This window comes from Sus scrofa, chromosome 13 (genome assembly GCF_000003025.6).
Source record: "Sus scrofa isolate TJ Tabasco breed Duroc chromosome 13, Sscrofa11.1, whole genome shotgun sequence".
NCBI lineage: Eukaryota > Metazoa > Chordata > Mammalia > Artiodactyla > Suidae > Sus > Sus scrofa.
The window spans coordinates 77,177,341-77,197,588 of NC_010455.5; the positions used below are offsets into that span (position 1 = coordinate 77,177,341).

The 20,248-nt window shown below is 41.7% G+C and overlaps 1 protein-coding gene across 2 annotated transcripts in view; it reads right to left on the minus strand.

The window, feature by feature from the left end:
* Positions 1 to 4,070, minus strand: part of MSL2 (male-specific lethal 2 homolog (Drosophila)) — a 33,588-nt gene extending 29,518 nt beyond the window's left edge. The window contains exon 1 of one of the 2 annotated variants that reach the window (XM_001927762.7): positions 2,565 to 4,070. In XM_001927762.7, coding sequence (XP_001927797.3) covers positions 2,565 to 2,706 — 142 coding nt within the window. In that variant the 5' untranslated portion in view covers positions 2,707 to 4,070. The remainder of the gene's footprint in view (positions 1 to 2,564) is intronic. The other variant, XM_021069488.1, reaches the window with a different exon arrangement.

Here is a 20,248-nt window from a genome sequence, read left to right on the forward strand (position 1 = left end):
CCTTCTCACTTTCTTCTGAGTTCTATCATAAACACCTTCATAAAAGCCACTGGATAGAAGAGGATAAGGCAGAAGAAACACAAAAATGTACCAAAAAACAGTATTTTCCCTAAGATATAAGAATGTATTATAAAAACTGCACCGAGAGAATTATAAGCACCTATGACAAGAACAAAGAATTCACTGAAGAGGGAGGGAGTTGATGAGTTAAGACTATACAGAAAAGGAACATATTTTAGGCAGAAGGAACTTCAGAGAGCAAAGGTGGGAAAAACAGAAGGAAGACATAGGGCATGTATGTTTGAAAAGACAAAAACATCAAACTGACCGAAGCTAAGAAATTATGTAAGAGGGCAGTTGAACACAAAGCTGAAAATATAGGATTGGGTCAGACAATGGAGAACCTTCTGAAACAAACTCCCTTTTAACAGTACCAAGATAAAATTAAACTTATGAAATAAGACTGCACATACCCTATACTAACTGGAATGAAGTTACGCTTTTCAGCTAAGAAAAACAGTCTAAGTCATAGTATCTGATACAAAGATGAAAAATGTTGGATGTAAATTCAAATTAACTGATTTTTTTCCATCTCTTGATAACCACAGACTTAGGTCCAAAGAGATGAAGAGAAAAAAATCTTGAATCTGTATCCATATTGCTGAAATGTTATGCCAGCTACACAATTATATGAGAATTAAAGCCCACGAATCTTCCCCATAGGATGGAGGAGGAGGAAAACTTGAAAAAGAAATTACAAAGCTCCAACGTCAGAAAATCTTTGAGTTGTCAAGATTGGTTTAAAAAAAAAAAAGCTACAGATGGACCCTCTCATGTTGCTTTTTCCTTAATGCCATTTCTTAAAATCCACGTTAAAATCTCAGAAAATGTTTAATTAGACAACTGTCCTGAAAATATTTCTAAGAAAATTCCAAGCATCTACACTATTCAAATTTCCCTCTTAAGAGAGGGAGAGTCTTAGAGAGCAAAAGTCCCATTTACCTAGTAAAAAGGACACCTACCAAATCTAGGGTTACCTGAATAATGACATCATTCTCTAAATTCTACCAGGCCAGGTTGGACTGGTCTATGTCCTCTCTTTCCCCTCCATCACCACAGTAGCAATCCCCCCCAAAACAAAAGTTTGTGTAGAAGAGCTCCATCTCCTCATTCCACAAACTAGTAAAAGCTATGAAGATATAAAAAAAGCACCCCATTTAAAAAAAAAAAAAAAAGTGAGAGTTGGGTGGGGAAGTATATAGAAACCACACAAATTCTTACTTACATTTATAAAATATAAGAGGAAAGGAAACTTTTTATCTAACCCAAAGCTCTCATTTTGCACATTAAGAAACTGAAGCCCAAGGCAGTTAAGTGATTTACCCAGAGCTACTGCTTCTCTATAAATGTGTTAAGTGTCCCTTACCAGTCACAGCAGCACTTTATCCCATTCTACCACAGTTAATTAAATGTTTATGAGATTAAGTACCTAGTATACCACAAAAAACAAAAACAAAAAAAAACACATACACACTATTCACCTCTTGGGCACTCCCTCAGTGCCTGCGCCTGGGAGTTATACAGAAAACACTGAATGAATCGCAAACAAATACTATTCCTCCCCTCAGCCACTACAGTGGCAAAACCTCTAAGATAAAATTAAAGACTTAATGACTGAAATTCTCAAGTTCTGACTAAACAAGTGAGTGGATCAACAAAATCTTAAAAATTCTGGCGAAATAAGAACATCAAGTATTACTGCCTATTTTTTTTTTTTTTGCCAGTTGCCCTTCTCTTTACATTAACGTTTCCAGTGTATTATTATGCATACACTGTTACTTACCGCAATAATAATCACGTTATCATTACTGACACACTGACTATAGACAATTGAGCATAAAAATATCTTGTCCAGCACAAAGTAATATATCTTCAACAAAAACACCTAAAATAACTTTCTACCAAGCCACAAATAATAAAACCACAAAGGAATATAATGCTGTAAAAATCTCACCAACTAAAAAACAGTCAGTACCATCGGTCTGCCCTGGATCACTATTTACCGTCCAACTGTCAAAGCACCTGAAGAACCAAGGGGAGAAAGTTCCGCACCGAGTTCACCGGCTGTGGGTGCACCAGACCATACCATCACCCACACATTTCAAGTTTGGGGAAATGCAAACACGCCACATGTACATGTTTAAACCCAGTTAAACCAAGGTAGATATTAAGTCAGCTCCTGTATCCAAAGCTTTATAAAAAAGGCAGCAACATGCATACACATTTCACCTCATTTAAAAAAAAAAACCACTATCAGAAATGATGAAGAATTGACCCAAGGCGAATTAAACAGTTTTGAACATTGAGACCACTGTACAGAGGATTCTGTCTTTCTGAAATTCTGGGCAAAAGTCCTTTGGCGTGTTTCAGAACTAATGACCGTACACTACCACACAAACAACAAAAACTTAATACAAACCACCCGTAAAACCGTTCCCGTTACCGTTGCCCAGAGGGTTTTTCTAAAACGAGCATGGAAAAGGGAACAATAAAAAACGTCTCACCGCAAACACAGCACGAGAGGGACTGTCGGAAGTAAGGCAAGAGCCTGTTAATCTCTGTAAACGCCTTGGGGTCTCCGGGGTCGTAGTTGAGCACTAGGCGGCTCGCGGAAATGTAGAGAGCAGTAGCATTCACGGGGTTCATTGCAGACACTTCGACACCGCTGGCTCCCGGTTGAAAAGAAATTCCGGATCCAACTTTCTAAGCAGCCAGGGAACAATGGCGAATTTGCTACAATTCGGAGGAAATCAGAGCAGAAGCACTGGCCAAAGTAGTAACCAAAATCCGTACAAGTTTGTGGAGTTGAAGCAATCCTCCCACACATGGGGGCCTTGGCGCCCCTCCTCCGTCCCTGAGACTTGCAGATCGAAAAAGAAAAAAAAAGCGAAAAACGAGCCTTCGAGTTTGTCCCGGGCAGCCGCGGTACGTAGAATGCGGCGGTTTGGGCGCTCGGGCCGGGACTCGGCGCTCAGTCTAGCCCCGCGGCTCGGCGGGCGGCCTGAGCTCGAGCGACATCTCGGAACGCGGAGGCACCTCCTTCTAGTCGAGTTGGGCGGGCGCGGGAGCAGGCCCCGGCCCGGGCCGAGGGGCGGGCACGCTTCTCACGGGCTGCTGGGCCCTTTACTCCATCACAACGGCCGGCGCGGAGGCAGCGGCGACGGCAAGGACGGCACAGGCGACGGCTTCTTCGATCTAGTGCACCGGGCCGCCGCGGCGGCCCACGTTGCTGCTGCGGCTGGCTGAGGCCACCGCCGCTCTCTCCATATCGGACGCGGGGACCGGACTGCGCCTGGCTCTCCGCCTCGGCGGTTACAGCCCGGCTGTTCCCTGAGGTGGCGAAGCGGGCAGGAGAGGCCCCCGCCCGACAGGGGAGGGCCGGGAGGAAGTGCGCGGGCCGCCTGCGGCGGGAGGGGGCGGGGAGCAGGCCCAGCCGGGCCGCTGCGGCGCCCCTCGCTCCTTAGTCGCTCACTCCGAGGTCACCAGGCGCAAGCGCCGCCCCCTCACTGCCCGGCCATCTTCTCCCCGCCGCACACACGGACGCTTCCTCCGCCAAGCACCACAGCCGCCGCCGCCGCCGCCCACGGTGCCCGCCCGGCCGCGGCCGAGGAGAGCGCTCACAGCGCCAGGCCCCGCCGCCGCCGCCCAGCGCACACAGCAAGGCCCCGCCGCAGGCCCCTCCCCCCGTGCCTCGCCGGCCTCACCCCGACTCCACGCGCCAGTCTAACTCGGTAGGGCCCGGGTTGCTGCGGCCTTAATGGATCCCGCGGGCTGTGCGGTGCCTCAGGCCCTACCGGCGACGACGACCGTTACCCCAACGGGCAAAGCCACTGTCATCCCCGAGACTCCCCCGCCGCCGTCGTCGCTAGCGCCCGCACGCATGCGCAGACCACACTCTCACCCCTCCCCCGCCCTTTCCTTTCCCTTCGCTTCCCTTTTCCCCTGCTTCTCCTCTAAGAGCCCCCTCCACACCCTCCTAGAGCTACCGGCTCGCTGGGCGCATGCGCACTCCACTACCCAGCTCCACCGCCCTTCGCCCTTACGCGTGCGCTTTGACCGCCCACCCAGAAAACCGGATAAACACATCAGTCCGCTCAGGCCAGCCCCTCCCCGCCGCCAACCCACCCTGAGCTCACTGCGCATGTCTGGCTCTCCACTTACGGCTGGCAGTACAGAGCATGCTCTCCACGAGCTGCCTGCGCTCTCCGCCCCTCCCCCATGCGCTCTCAAATTCCCTCTTAAGCATGTGGGCTGTGGCGAAACATTCGTTAGTTGACCCATCCTTCCCCACTGTGGGCTGCAGGCTTCCCGCACTACACTGCTTCCACGGTGTCCGCCAACGCAGAGGCCCGGCTGGATCATGCCATGTGGCGCTCCGCCCTGACCCAACGCGGCCTCTCCTCGCCCCGGCTGACCGCGCTGTGAGGAGAAAGCCCCGCACCGCCCCAAGCCCCGCCCTCGCGGCCTTTCTCCTGGAACCACGCTTCCCGACTGCCGAAAGGGCGCTGCAGCTCGCCCACACTCGCCCGGCCCAGGAGGGAGGCGGCGGTTGACGTGGCTGTGCGCCCAGAGGGCGCTTGGGCGGCGTTGGCCGGGTTGGGGCCGCGGCCCGGGTCGACGGCAGCCTGAGGCCTCTAAGGCCCAGACAGGCGGTCTGAAGTGACGGGGCGCAGACCCACCTCCTTCGCCTGCCGGTCAGTAGCGGGCTCTTTCCGCGGCCTCTGAGCCTTGGAGCCAGACGGACGCGGGCGGTCCAATTTAAAAAGAAAACGAACCTCTGTTTTAGCTCCTTTAACATAGCTGGGCCCTCTCTGTGAAGAGATTTCTTGAAGAACCATGGTGCTGCTTTAGAACCCAAATTCTTGAACGTATTATCTGTTTTAAACAAGCTTTGGCTCATGTTTTTGCAGGAGACCAAGGACACTGAGAAATTAATAAACAAAAGCCTAACTTAACGCCTGATTACCCTCCCCTCCAAAAGAACAAACCCTTCTTTAAAAATAGAAACAGCGTAGGAACCATTATCTCTGGATCCACCAGAACTCTTCAACATAGCATTTCTTGGACGTAGTAAATGCTCTATGCCTGTTGGCAAAGCGAGGTTTACGACGTGCGCAAATCTTTTGTGGCACAAATACATGTTAGTTTTTGAGGCTTGCCACTTAAAAATGCAGTTAAGGTATAAGAGAACCAACCTGTATAACCTTCGACAGATAATTTGAGAGCAGGTTTATTTTCTTTACAAGTCTTAGCATATTATCAGGATGTCGGTATTAAGCAAAAATAAATCTATTTTCCTAATTTCGTAAAGTAGAAATTAAAGTTGTGTGAAATATATTTGGTTGTCTTGTATCTAAAAAATGACAGTCTATAAAACGCACTCTTTTTTTTAAAGCTTCATCTTGCTTTTTTTAAGTAAACGATCTTTGCAAAGCGCACCTTCAAATAAGACTGTTCAAATATACAGTTCTATTTTTATTCCAGACTTTTAAGTTCTTCTAGAACACACAGGTTGTCCTTCCCCAGAGACCAACACGGAGAGTTAAATAATCAGCACTGTTTCCATTCAGACAGTATAAATTAGCAGTTACCCTAGGCAAGTGATTATTTGCAGGGCCTTAACCTTGCTGATTTTCTCATGAATGGATTTTTTTTTTTTAGTCTCTTGGGATGTGCACATCAAATTAAGATTAATTCTATTGATGGTTTGTGTGTATATGTGTGTGCGAGAGAATTAAACCAGTTGCTTTTTAGCTTCTGAAATTGGGTTGCATCTGATGATAGCCTATGGCACTTAGAGGCAAAGCATCTCCACACAGAAATATATTCCCTATCTAAAAACTATTTGCTTGCTTGAGGTTTGTCTAAAAAGAAAATAAATGAACTGTTTACACAAAATAAAGTGCTTGGGTCAAATATTTAGGAGAAATCATGTATAATCCTCTAAACTATCAACTTAAGGTAATTTTTTTATATCTTAGATTTAATTATCATTTGGAAGTAATAGTGTTAGGGTTGCCAGATCTAACAAAAATACAGGATGTCAGTTTAAAAACTTTAATAAACTTTTTATTTTAGAACAATTTAGAATTTACAGAATTATTGCACTGATAGTACAGACAGTTCTCGTCTATTCCATTCCCAATTTTCCCTATTAACATCTTACATTAGCATGGTACATTTGTCGCAATTAATGAACCAATAGTAATGCATTATTATGAACTAAAATCCATATTTTACTCATATTTCTTCACTTTTTCCCTAATGTCTTTTCCTGATCCAGAATCCCATCCAGGATACCACATCACATTTAGCCATAGCTCCTTAGGTCCCTCCTGGCACCCAGTTAAGTTTTCATTTCAGACAAAAAATACCTATTTCCTTCTTATTACCCGTATTTCCTACCCAGTTTGAATTATAGCTCCCCTTTTCCATCCTCCAAGATTTCCAAGTGCTTACCTCTTTCATTGCACTTATTCTACTCTGTGGTTTGAGCCCTGTCTTCTCCTTATTATACTATAACTGTTCCAAGGTCAGAGTTTCTCCCCCTTTGCCTTTTATCATCATTGCCTTGCATAGGATCTGACATGTAACAGGTACTCAGTAATTGCTAAAATAATGATGAATTACCAGAAATGCAATAATGTAAGTAAACACCGCAGTACAATGTGAAGTGAATAATAGGCACAGACAAATGTTTGTGTCTCCCTGGGGAAAAATGTAAAATGTCTTACAAATTTTAAGACAGTTTTAACTTCAGCTTGATCAATGGCAATTCTAAGATCCTTAATAAAACCAGAAGTGTGGATTGATTTGAAACACTCAGAATAATCATTCAACAAGTATTTATTGATTGTACTCTAGCACGTTGGGGACAATAAATTAAATGCAGAAGTAGTTACACTTTCAAAGAACAAGGATCAGGCTGGCAGTTAGTCAGAGTGATCTTCTGAAGGGTTAAGCCCTTTACAACATTGTGAAAGAGTTGTTTGCCTTCCTACCTCTTCCTCTTTCACCCTCCTTCCTCTGCTCCCTCCTTCTTCCTCCAAAATCTCTCTAATGTTCTCTCTCCCGCATCCCCAGACTGCCCTTATAGAAAGGAGCCCAGGAGTTCCCATTGTGGCTCACAGGTTATGAACCTAACTAGTATCCATGAGGATGCAGTTTCCATCAAAGGCCTCCTTCAGGGAGTTAAGGATCTGGCGTTGCGATGAGCTTCGGTGTAGGTCACAGGCACAGCTCAGTTCTGGCATTGCTGTGGCTGTGGAGTAGGCCCACAGCTGCAGCTCCAATTCAACCCCTAGCCTTGGAACTTCCATATGCTGCAGGTGCAGGCCTAAAAAGAAAAGAAAAGGAAAAAAAAAAAAAAGGACCCAAGAGAGTTCTCTTTCATTCTCTCTGCCATTTGTGATGTGAGGCAATAAGAAGTCTGCCATCCTCAGCCCAGAAGAGGGCCCTCACCAGATAACCATGGTGGCCTCTGATCTCACACTTTTTCACCATCCAGAGCTGTAGAAATAAATATTTGCTCTTTAAGCTGCTCAGTCTCAGTTTGTGGCATTGTATTATAGCAGCTCAAGCTCACTAAGACATAACTCCTACCAAATTTTAACAAGGGCTTAATCTACTGCCGTTCTGGAAAGAAATCTGTCCGATTAACCTCAATCTATGGAAAGTGATAATAGCTTAATCTAAACTCACAACAAATCTTCAAAGACTAGCTAGAACAAATACCTCTTTACAAAGACCAGTAAACCAGATGAAATTAAAGCAAGGCCTAATCCAAACCAGTCCTGTTCTTTGCTGACTACTCCTCTCTGATTGTTACTAAACCATCTTCTATCTCCTGCTCTTTAACTGTGATCTTCTCTCCTCCTCAAAAGGAATGCCTGAAGAGAGTCATATCCCTTTGCATTTCAATTCCTGTTGATATTTTTCCAATGCCTTTTTTTCAAATCAATACATACACCCATTCATTTCATAGAGAAACATTTATTTAGTAAATCCAGTACCTATTTATTTTATATGTCAAATATTAAAATTGCCTTCAGCTTCTTCATCCCCAACTCTAGCCTAAACAAAGCAGCTGCTTTATTGGTCATCTGCCTAGCACAGTGCCAGACACATATTAAGGTACCCAACTAAATGTTACTGTTTTTATTCCTTAAGACATTTTCAACACTACTCAAATGCCTATTAAATTTGCCCATTCATTTACGTAACCAACATTTATTGCCAGTTATATGCCAGGCATTCAGAATACAAAAATGAATAATTCAACAGTTTCAAGCCCTCAAAGAGTTCACAGTCTAGTTGGGGCAGCAGCTATGTACACAGCTAATTTATAATTCAGAGTGGTAAGGATTTAGGAATGCACTTGATGCAAATGTAAATATCTTAGCAGATATTTCTGTTCCACTATAGGCTAAACAAGCTTGTGACTTTCCTGGGAAAAATAACTACAATTATTCATAGCATTGTTTCTAAGAGAAAATGTGTTCTGCATTCCAGTCAATTTAAAATTGAATTTTTGGAACACAGCCTGCTTGTCCCTGGGGGCTGTCTTATTTTGCCATTATCTAAGATCCCCATCTGTCTTAGGACAATTTATATCTCTTTACAACTCCCACCTGTTCCATATGGCCTATGGTACTACCTGAAGGTTGCAGATCCCAGGGCCATCGACTTACTCAGCAGAGTTCAACACTGCATGACTGAGACAGTCCTCTGGTCAAGCAGTTTGAATCAAGAAGGAAGGACTAAAAGAGACTTAGTCCTAAATTTGACTGTTCAAAATTTTACTATTAGAGAAGGCAGTGAGAAAAGTTCATCAAGAGAGTGATGAGAGTTTGGAATTGCTGTTACGTGAAATGAGAGAGGGAGGACTGGAGAAGCGATTGCAGAGATGGTTTCCAAAAGGGTATCTCTTGGATAAAATAGTATCTAAATACACACTCCTGGACAATAAAGGTTTAAAAGATGGATTTTAAACCATGAAAGGCCCTAAGGAGCCAAAGCAATTTGGAGAAAGAAGAATAAAGGTAGAGGCATCACATGTCCTGATTTCAAGCTATAATATAAAGCTATAGTCATCAAGACAGTATGGTACTAGCATAAAAACAGACAAGGAGTTCCTGCTATGGCACAGCAGGTAGAGAATCCAATTGCAGCAGCTAGGGTTGCTGTGAAGTTGTAGGTTTGATCCTCAGCCTGGCGCAGTGGGTTAAACGATCCAGCGTTCCCATCATAGCTGAGGCTTGAATTCAATCCCTGGCCCAGGAACTTCCATATGCCACAGGTATGGCAAAAAAAAAAAAAAAAAAAAAAAAAAAAAATTAAAAAATCAGGGAGTCCTGCTGTGGTGCAATGGGATCAGCGGCATTTTGGGAGCAGTGGGACACAGGTTCTATCCCTGGCCCAACATAGTAGGTTAAAGATCTGGCATTGCCACAGCTGTGGCCTAGGTCACAACTACAACTTGGATTTGATCCATGGCCTGTGAACTCCATATGCTGCAAGGTGGACAAAAAACAAAACAAGCCAAAAAAACAAAAAAACAGACAAATAGACCAATGGAATAGAATCGAGAGCCAAGAAATAAAGACAATCAACAATCGACAAGGGTGCCAAGAATACTCAATGGAGAAAAGACAAGTCTCTTCAATAAATGATGCTGAGGGGTCCCTCATGGCTCAGCAAGTGAAGATCTGGCATTATTACTGCTGCAGCTCTGGGTACAACTGTGGTGCAGGTTTGATCCCTGGCCTGGTGACTTCCACATGCCATGGGTGCAGCCAAAAACAAAACAGAACAAAACAAAACAAAAAAACTGGAGTTCCTGCTGTGGCAAAGCAGGTCAAGGGTACAGCTATGGCGCAGGTCACAACTGCAGCTCAGATTCTATCCCTGGCTGGGGAACTTCCATATGCCATGAGTGCGATGGAAAAAGGAAAAAGGAAAAAAAAAAGGACCAAGAGGAACATTTTTAAACCACCTCACATCTATTAGAATGGCCATAATCAAAAAGAGGAGAGATAGCAAATGTTAGTGTGGATGCACACATTTTAAAACTTCTTAAAGCCCTCTGTATTTAAAATAATTAAATTTCTCCCTTTTTTAAGCAACAGCAACCAAAAAAAAAAACACACAAAAACAAAACTTTCCTATGGATATGGAAAGAAAGGGAAGCTTGGAGCACTGTTGGTGGGATTCTAAATTTGTACAGCACTGTGGAAAACAGTATGGAGGATCCTCAAAAAATTAAAAATAGAACTAACATATGATCCAGCAATCCCACTTCTGGGAATATATCCAAAGGAAATGAAAACACTAACTCAAAAAGATAACTGCACCTCCATGTTCAGTGCAGCATTATTTACAGTAGTCAAGATATGGAAACAATCAAAGTGTCCAACCATGGGTAAATGGATAAAAAAAAAAACCAAAATTTAAGAGTTCCCATTGTGGCTCAGCAGAAACAAATTTGACTAGCATCCATGAGGACGCAGGTTCGATCCCTGATCTCACTCAGTGGGTTAAGGATCTGGCGTTGCCCTGAGCTATGGTGCAGGTGGAGGACGCCACTCGGATCCCAAGTTTCTGTGGCTGTGGTGTAGGCCAGCAGCTGCAGCTCTGAGTGGACCCCTAGCCTGGAAAATCACATAGGCTGAGGGTGTGGCCCTAAAAAGAAGAAAAAAAAAAAAAAAACACAAGGAAACTCTACCATTTGAAAGACCATGAGGGCATTATGCGAAGCGAAATAAGTGAGAGAAAGACAAATACTGCATGATTTCATAAATATGTGGAATCTAAACAAACAAACAAAAAAAAACTCATGGAAAAAGAGACCAGACTTATGGTTAATAGAGGTGGAGAGCATGGGAGGGTATTGGAAAAAGGTGATCAAAATGCACAAACTTTCAGTTATAAGATAAATAAGTACTAGGGATGTTATATACAATATGATGACTATAGCTAACGGTAATGTATAATAAATTAAAAAATTGTTGAAAGGGTAAATATTAAGATTTCTCATCACAAAGAAAAAATATTTTTTTTTCTTCATTTTCTTCTTCTTTCATCTGTATGCGAAGATGAATGATAGCTGAACCCATTTCATACTATATTTAGGGGGGGTGGTTTCTTTTCTTTTAATTTTTTTGGCCACAATATGCAGTGACCTAATGTGGGATCACAGTTCCCAGACCAGGAACCAAACCTGGGCCACAGGAGTGAAAATGCCAAATCAGGGAACACCCACTATATATGTAAATCAAATGATCATGCTGTATACTTTAAATTTATACAGTGATATATGTCAATTATTTCTTAGCAAAAACAGAAAAGCATGGTATTTGCAATTCAAAGACAGACTCCAGGCTAAGAATGAAGATGTCTAACCTGAAATTGAACAAACTGGACTTTGTGAGACAAACTGTCCTTGTTACTCTGGAGCTTTGGGAGATAGCATGGATTAATAGTATTGATATGAACAAATCTTTATTCCAATACTTACTCTATAGATTTGGGAAGAATATTCAAGCTCTTTGAGCCTTAGTTTTCTCATCTGTAAAATGGGGATAAAAATACTTCCATTGAAGGGCTGCCATGGAGAGTCATATATCAACAAATAAGTTTCTAACACATGTACTGTGGGTACACAGATGAAAAAGTCAATCTCAAGGAGTTTCAGTCTACCAGCTAAGACAGAAATGAAAAATCATTTATAATGCAATGAGACAATACTTCAATTTGGTACTATAAAAACATGAGACGAGACACCTAACCAGATGTCAAACTCAAAAACATAAAGGAAGTGCTATAAAAATTGACCTGAAGGATAAGGAGGAGAAATGGGGGAAGGGCAGAAAGAGTTTCTAGACAGAAGGAAGGCCAAGAGGAAGAAGCTTAGATATTTGGGAAACTTCATGTAGTTGCATAAGGCTAAAGCACAAAGTACAAGAGGAAAAGGCATGAGATATGAAGAACTTTATGGGTAAGACATCCTCAGAGTAAAGGGACATTACAGAAAATAGTTTTCAGGAAGGGATGCAGGATTAGAAGCTGAGAGACCAATTAAGAATTTTATTGGGGGGAGTTCCCGTCGTGGCGCAGTGGTTAACGAATCCGACTAGGAACCATGAGGTTGCCGGTTCGGTCCCTGCCCTTGCTCAGTGGGTTAAGGATCCGGCGTTGCCGTGAGCTGTGATGTAGGTTGCAGACGCGGCTCGGGTCCCGCGTTGCTGTGGCCCTGGTGTAGGTCAGTGGCTACAGCTCCGATTAGACCCCTAGCCTGGGAACCTCCATATGCCGAAGGAGCGGCCCAAGAAATAGCAAAAAAGACAAAAAAAAAAAAAAAAAAAGAATTTTATTGGGGAGTTCCCATTGTGGCTCAGCAGGAACAAATCCGACTAGGAACCATGAGGTTGTGGGTTCAATCCCTGGCCTCACTCAGTGCGTTAAGGATCTGGCATTGCTGTGAGCTGTGGTGTAGGCCAGCAGCTGTAGCTTCGATTAAACCCCTAGCTTGGGAAACTCCATATACTGAGGATGCAGCCCTAAAAAGCAAAGCAAAAAAAAAGAATGTATTGGATGGAATGTCCGGGAGGCTTAGCCAGTTAAGGATCTGGCATTGTTACTGCTGTGACTCTGGTCACTGTTATGGCACAGGTTCAGTCCCTGACCCCAGGAACTTCTGCATGCTGTGGGCATGGCCAAAAAAACAAACAAAAAATAATATTTTATGACACATGAAATTCAAATTTCAGTGTCTATAAATGGTGGAATGTGAGAATGAGGAACAGTTGTAAGTGATATCCACGTTCCCTTATTTTTGCAAAAATAGTAAAAAATACTTACATGGCCTTACTACATAATGAGCACTGATCTAAGTTGTTTAAATATATTAATTTATTAATCTGTTCAAAACCCTATGAGGTAGGTAATATATTTTTTTCCCACACCTGCAGAAGTTTCTGGGCCAGGGATCGAACTCACACCACAGCTATTGCAATGGTGCTGGATGCTTAACCCACTAAGCCACTCAAGAACTCAATGTACTGGAGTTCCTCATGTGGCTCAGTGGTTAACGAATCTGACTAGGAACCATGAGGTTGCACGTTCGATCCCTGGCCTTGCTCAATGGGTTAAGGATCCGGTGTTGCTGTGAGCTGCGGTGTAGGTCGCAGACTAGGCTTGGATCCTGCGTTGCTGTGGCTCTGGTGTGGGCTGGCGGCTATAGCTCTGATTCGACCCCTAGCCTGGGAACCTCCATATGCCACAGGAGTGGCCCTAGAAAAGACAAAAAAAGGAAAAAAAAAAAAAAAAAAGAACTCAATGTACTGTAGTTATCCTCATTTTACATATAAGGAAGCTGAGGTACAGAGATCTAGCAATTTGTTCAAGGCCACACAACTAATATGAGGCAAGAATTGAATCAAAGCAGTCTAGTTTCACAGTCTCTTCTCTCAACACTCTTCTATAAATTCAGAATGGGGAACTCAGCAGGAAAAATAGATTTGGATGGAAATGATGAATGCAGATTTTGGAGATACAGAATTTAAAGTGATTGTGGAACACGCAAAAGAGATGTCCAGTTGGCAGTTGGATAAATGATTCTGGTGCTCGGGGAAGAGAAGGGAGAGATGTAGATCATAGATAGAGACTTGGGAATCATTTGGCAAGAACGATCATGGGAGAGATAGAGATTGCCCAGGAGAAGTAAGAAGAAAAAAAGCTAAGAATGAAACCCTGAGGACCACCAATATTTAAACAATTGCCTGCCAATTCTTAGCAGAAGACGTTTGCTGTTCTTTAAGGAAAAATCAAGATCTCCCTCTTCTCCACATCAAAATATTCCATAATTCCCCATCTTTCATTCTTCCCTTCTGTTTCTGGCTTCCTCTAGGACCTTGCTCCATGCTTTTGCCAAGGCTTACTTCAGCTTTCTATTCCTCATTGCTATATTTCTCAGTTCTGTTGAGCTATGCCATATGCTTCAAAACCCCTCTTTTAGACCACATTTTCTTTCTCTTCCTTTAATCTGTCAAACTTTCAGTAGAATTCAACCTTATTTAATTTCCTCATTAACCATTAATTTCATCTCTTGAAGTCAGATTTCTGCCTCCACCATTCTATTGAAACTATATTCTTCGAAACCACAGAGGGTCCCTATTGTTTGATTTATTTATTGATTGATCGCTACCTTCACCAATGCTATGTTAAATTTACTTTCTTCTCCTTGTATTACATCTTGAATAAATTCCATAACTTCTGATTAATAAAGTCCAGTCTAGTTTAGAACTTTGAATCAGGAGTACATTTGGCTGAAATCACAGAAAACCTAAAATAATAATGCTTAAGCAACATAGAAATTTATTTCTTTCATGTTAAAAGAAAAGTCCAGAGGCAGGCCATGCACGGTTGGCATTGCAGTTTCACTTCATCAGGGACTCGGGCTCTGTCTTGATATTCCTTCCAAGTACATCTACCTTTAAGATTATCTTTTAGTCTAAGACGGCTACTGAAGCGTCAGCATTTCAGACAATAGGAAGGAGGAAAAGAAAACAAAAGGGTCTACTTCCCAACTGAAGCAGAGCCTTTAAAGCAATCTCCACTTTTAAGCAGCCCATGTCACACTTCCTTTACATTTCTTTGGCCATAACTTAGTCCCTTTACCATGCTCAATTGGAAGGGTGTCTGGAAATACATTCTTTTAGTAGGTGCATGGACATGCCAAGTAAAATGGAAGTTCTACTGTTAAGGAAGAAGAATAGACTTTGGATGACAACTAGCAGTTTCTACCACAAACTATAAACTCAAAATGTTTTCAAATCTCATCTCTTCCTCTCCCTCCACTCCTCAAGCGCTCTCTCTCCTCTGGTGTGTTGGTATAAATAGGAGAGGAAGAGGGACAAGGGCAGTAGTAGGTTTGCACTAGGAAGGGGCAACTCTGGTGAAGCCTCTCCTCCTGTCAGGTAGAGGGGCCCAAAGAACCAAGGATTCTAAGAAACAGCCAAGGGACAGCAGTTGGTAATAGAGATTGGATGTTTGGGTTGAGGTGAACATGTTAGGATCCTTGAAGGATGAGAAGAGTCAAGGTAAGAAGAGAAGGGAGGTGGGCCAGGAGCCATAGTTGGGAGACCAACTCTGCCTATGAAGCCACATTCTGGTATGAAACTCCAAGGACTTCAAAAATTCTAAATTATTATTATTTTTTTGGCCGCACCCACGGCATATAAAAATTCCCAAGCTCGGGTTCAAACCCACACCACAGCAATGACCTAAGCCCCCACAGTGACAACTCTAGATCCTTAACCCAATGCACCACAAGGGAATTCCTCAAAAATTCTAAAGTTTAACCTGGTCTTCCATGTCGTCTAATAAACACGTTTGTCAAAGTAGGAAGATGAAACACATTTTATGTAGAAGTTTGATTTATAACTTGGCAATATTTAGCCAGGTGGTATGTAAGCTGCCATTTGAACGCTTGCCCTGGGCTCTGCAAATGATTGGAGTGGGTCTGGACAGTTATCTGCTCAACTGGGAAGGACTGCAGTTCTTGCCCTAATGGTTGCCACTGCTTCTCTGGCTAACCTTAATTGGTAACTGAAGTTCTGACTGGCAGGCCTCCAAGTGCAAGGTCTCTCTTGGGTACATGTTTGCATTTTTCACGACTAGTTCTGGGTGTCCACTCACATTTGCCCTCACATGAGAGAATACCTCTGGGTTGGCCCCTTATAGAGACTCTTCATTTTACACTCCTAGGACTTTATCCCCAAGCCTCCTGTTGGTAGAACCCTCTTGCCAGGTGATAGCTCCCTTAGTGGGGCACTGCCAAAACAGTTCAATCCTGGCTACTGTCCTTGGGGTCCATCTAACAGGAAATAATCATTCTTGCTATGAAAAATGGTGAGAATTCAGACTACTCCATAGGCTACCCTCAAATCCTATTCAATATCTCTCTTCAGTTCCTTTCTCTTTGCTTCCATCAAGTCAAGAATATGTTTAACCAGGAAATCAGCCTCTCTTTCCCACATACTCCATCTCCAAAGGCACTTGGTGGTGGGAGTAGAGGAGAAGCATGGCTTTCCTCGGAGGGGAATGAACACCTCTTGCCATAAACGCACAACCTCAATCCTGGTCTCTGACTCTTTACTTCTTCCCTCTTTTCCTATGAACTAGGAAGAGAGAGAGGGTTGGGGTGGTATCTGATAGTAGCAAAACTGGTTTTGTTACTTTAGTCCTGAGGAAGATGGCTAAAACGTTTGAGATCCTTTGCTTCATTATCTTTAGCTCTGGGCCCTAAGCCCCAATTCTGCAACTATTTAATGATATCAATGTACTTTACTAAATCTTATTTTCCTTGACTTCTCTGGAAAATAATTTTATCATTCATGACATCTTTCTTCTGAAAACCTTCTTTCTCCATTGTTCTACAATTTTGTACTGTCCAAGTTTTCCTATGTCTGGGTAATCTCTTTCTCATTTGTGGATTATTTCCTTCTGTTTCAATTTGATGTTAAAGATATCCCTAAATCGAAACCAGCTATTTATATCTCTCACTTATTAGATGGTAAGTTTTTTGAGGACTTTAAGTATTAGTTCATTTATTTTTGAATGAATGCATGAGTGTTTGAATGAATGAATTCAGGCCTTGGTTATTAGCTCTTTTTATTTCATACCCCTGCTCTGGCCACTCATCTGGTCTAATGGATTAAGTGATCCCTTCTTCTTGAATAACTATTACATCAGTGTCTCTACTTTGACATTTCTTCTGAGCTTCAGAGCCATTATCTCTAGCTTCCTGCTTTCATCTTCACCTAGGTATTCTACCGTCACTTTAGAATGTATACATCCAAAACTGAACACATCATCAGTCCCCCAACATCCAGATTTCACATTGACAACGTTCTCTTTCTCTAAATCTTATAACCTTGGAGTTACCACTTTTACCACTTCCCCCAACAAGTCTTATAAATAACACTTTTTCTTAAAAACAATAGCAAACCAGTTTATTACGATTCCACTTTTATGAGATACTTAGAATAATCAAACTTAAAAAGACCAAAAGTATAATGTTGGTTTCCAGGGCCTGAGGGAGGGAACAATGGAAAGCTATTATTACTTAATGGGTATAGCATTTCAGTTTTACAAGATGAAAAGAGATATGAAGATGGATGGTGGTGACGGTTACAAAACAATGTGAATATATTTAATACCACTGAGCTGTACACACTTAAAATTAGTTAAGATGGTAAATGTTATGTGTATTTTACCTCAAAAAAATTAAAAGTAATGAAAACACACTACCTTATTACATGTTATGCATCTGTAAACAATTTATAGATACAAACAAAAAGATTGCATGTAAATCCACCTGTGAGCAGCTAACATACTTTTACAGATCTCTAAGTCATCACAAATACATATATATTTTCTATCACAATGAGATCATGAATAAATTCCATCTTGGAGACTTTTCTGAACCTGCTTTTCTCAGTTGACAATATGCCGTAAGCATTGTCTCATTTTGTTATATTTTCTTCTACAACAGTTGTTCTCAAGTTGTGGTCCCTGGCAGCATCAGCATCACCCAAGTATTTATAGATGCAAATTCTTGCACACTACCCCAGACTTACTGACTCAGAAACTCTGGGCTAAGCCCAGCAGGCTGTGCTTTTTGTTTGTTTGTTTGTTTTTCTAGCCTTTTCTAAAAATTAAAGTATACTCGATTTGCAGACTGTGTTTTAACAAGCCCTCCAGGTAATTCTAATGTACAAAGTATGAGAGCCATTGTTCCGCAACATGACTTTTATCCCGTTGAATAGTAATACGACAATCTACTTAAGTATCCTGCTATTGTTGGACATCAAGGTTATTAATTTTTCTCTATTTAAATAACACTTCAGTGAATGTTGTTGCACGTAAACTTTGAAGACATTCCTAGGATATAAGTAAAGAGCTATTTTATTTAAGCCATTGTATCTAAGGGTCCTTTTATTTAGCATCTTAGCCTTTGCCCTAGTGTGCCTTCTTTACCACAAACTTACAGTTGACTTCTAGCCGGACTCTCTAATGTAAGTCTCCCACACCTATACTTGATCTTACCCAGTATTGATTATTAAGCTAAGACTCTAATTTGCACAAATATCACCACCCTCCTCTGCTCAAGAACTGCCACTCTTTATTCATTCATACATCAATTCTTTAAGGTACTCTGTTAAATATATTTCAGTCACTGTCCTAAGTGATACAAGAAAAATAAAAATATGGACCCAGTTCTTACCCTCATGTGGCTTTATAGTATAGTTGGAGAGATTAACAAAATGACATTAATCAAACACTCACACAAATAAGTCTAAAATGACAACTTTGATAATTACAAATGAAAGGAAAATGGTATAAGAAACATATAACAGAAGAATATGATTTAGTTAAAGGAGTCAGGGAAGGTTTCTCTAAGGAAGTGTCAAACTGAAATCTGAAGATAAGTAGACATCAACTACTGAAAAGGAGAGAGGTGAACCTTCTACTCAGTGAAGGCAAAGACCCTGCAGAAGAGACACATGGTAATTTCCAGTTTGGCTAAAGCAGAGAGACTGGGGGGATGGTACTGGATAAGTCATAGAGACTGTAGGATCTAGGCCATGCAGCGATTTATAGACAATGTTAGGAATGTTTACCATAGGGACATTGAGAAGCCATTGCAGAGTTTAGGTTTAACAGTAAAATACTTGCTTAGATGGATCAGCTAACTAACTAACCAAATAATTAATTAACTCTACCCTTAGACTTAGGTTCTTCTCCATTTTATATTCTCCTCTGGGCAAACTACCCACTTTCAAGTCATGAGTAACTGCACAAAGGAGACTGAGAAGGAGTGGCAGATGATTTAGAAGGAAAACTAGGAGTATGCCATGTCAAAGAAGCCAGGAGAATTTTTCATGAAGGAGGAAGGAAAAAAGGAGAAAGTAATCACTAGAATTCAAAGCTCCCAAGAGGGTGGGTAAAATGTAGATTTAATATGTTCATCACTTCCTAATGCCTATAGGATACAGACTGAATTTCTTATCCTGATATTCAAAGCCCACAACAATTTTATCTTTATTTTATCTTATTTTCCCCATGACATCACTGAAGTTAATCTTTCAGACAAGATACCTTACAGATAAGGTGCCCTATGTATTTTATCTAGAGCACATAGTACACTCTGCCTACCAATCATCATTGGACGTATCTTCCATCCATCACTACTTATCTAATTACTACCTATTTTCTAAGCCCTGACCTTATTTCACTTCCTCTATGAAGATTGCTGTGGAGACCATTAGAATATACCTCTCAGATCTCTGCAGTGAGCATAATTGACTGAGGGTGCAGGTTATTGCCCTCTGAAATTCATTACTGTTTGCACCAAGGTTCTGCTTCCTACAGGCTGCTCTCAGACAATGAATGAGTATGGCAGAGACACTAAGGCAGGCCCATTCCTGGGAGGTGACAGGCTCCTCTGACAGATGACTTTGAGACTACTAAAAAACCTTGTCCAACTTTCCTTATAACTGCATTGAGGTGTAAGATGTTTCCATCCAATGTTCCCTCCTTTGTTCTTTTACTCAGTCAGACTTGCACTGTAATCTGATGGCTCTCCCAGTATCACTTATTTGCCTCCCTATTTTATCTAATAGTCATTTCCTCTAATACATTCTTACATGATTAATCTTGTCTTGCATCAAATTAACATACAGAAATTGGTTGCATTTCTTTACACGAACAATGAATCATCAGAAATGGAATGTAAAGGGAAAAAAATGCCTTTTAAAATCACATCAAAAAAAAAAAAAAAAACAAAACAAAACTCTTAGGAATAAACTTGACCAAATAGGTGAAAGACTTATATGCTGACAACTATAAAACAATAAAGGAAACTGAAGATGATTCAAAGAAATGGAAAGATACCCTATGCTCTTAGATTAGAAGAATTAATATTGTTTAAATGGCCATACTGTGCATAGCGATCTATAGATTTAGTGTGATCCCTACCAGATTACCCATGACATTTTTCACAGAACTAGAGCAAATAATCCTAAAATTTATATGGAACCATAAAATACCTAGAATTGTCAAAGTGATCCTGAGGGATAAAAACAAAACAGGAAGAATAACCCCCTCAGACTTCAGACAGTACTAC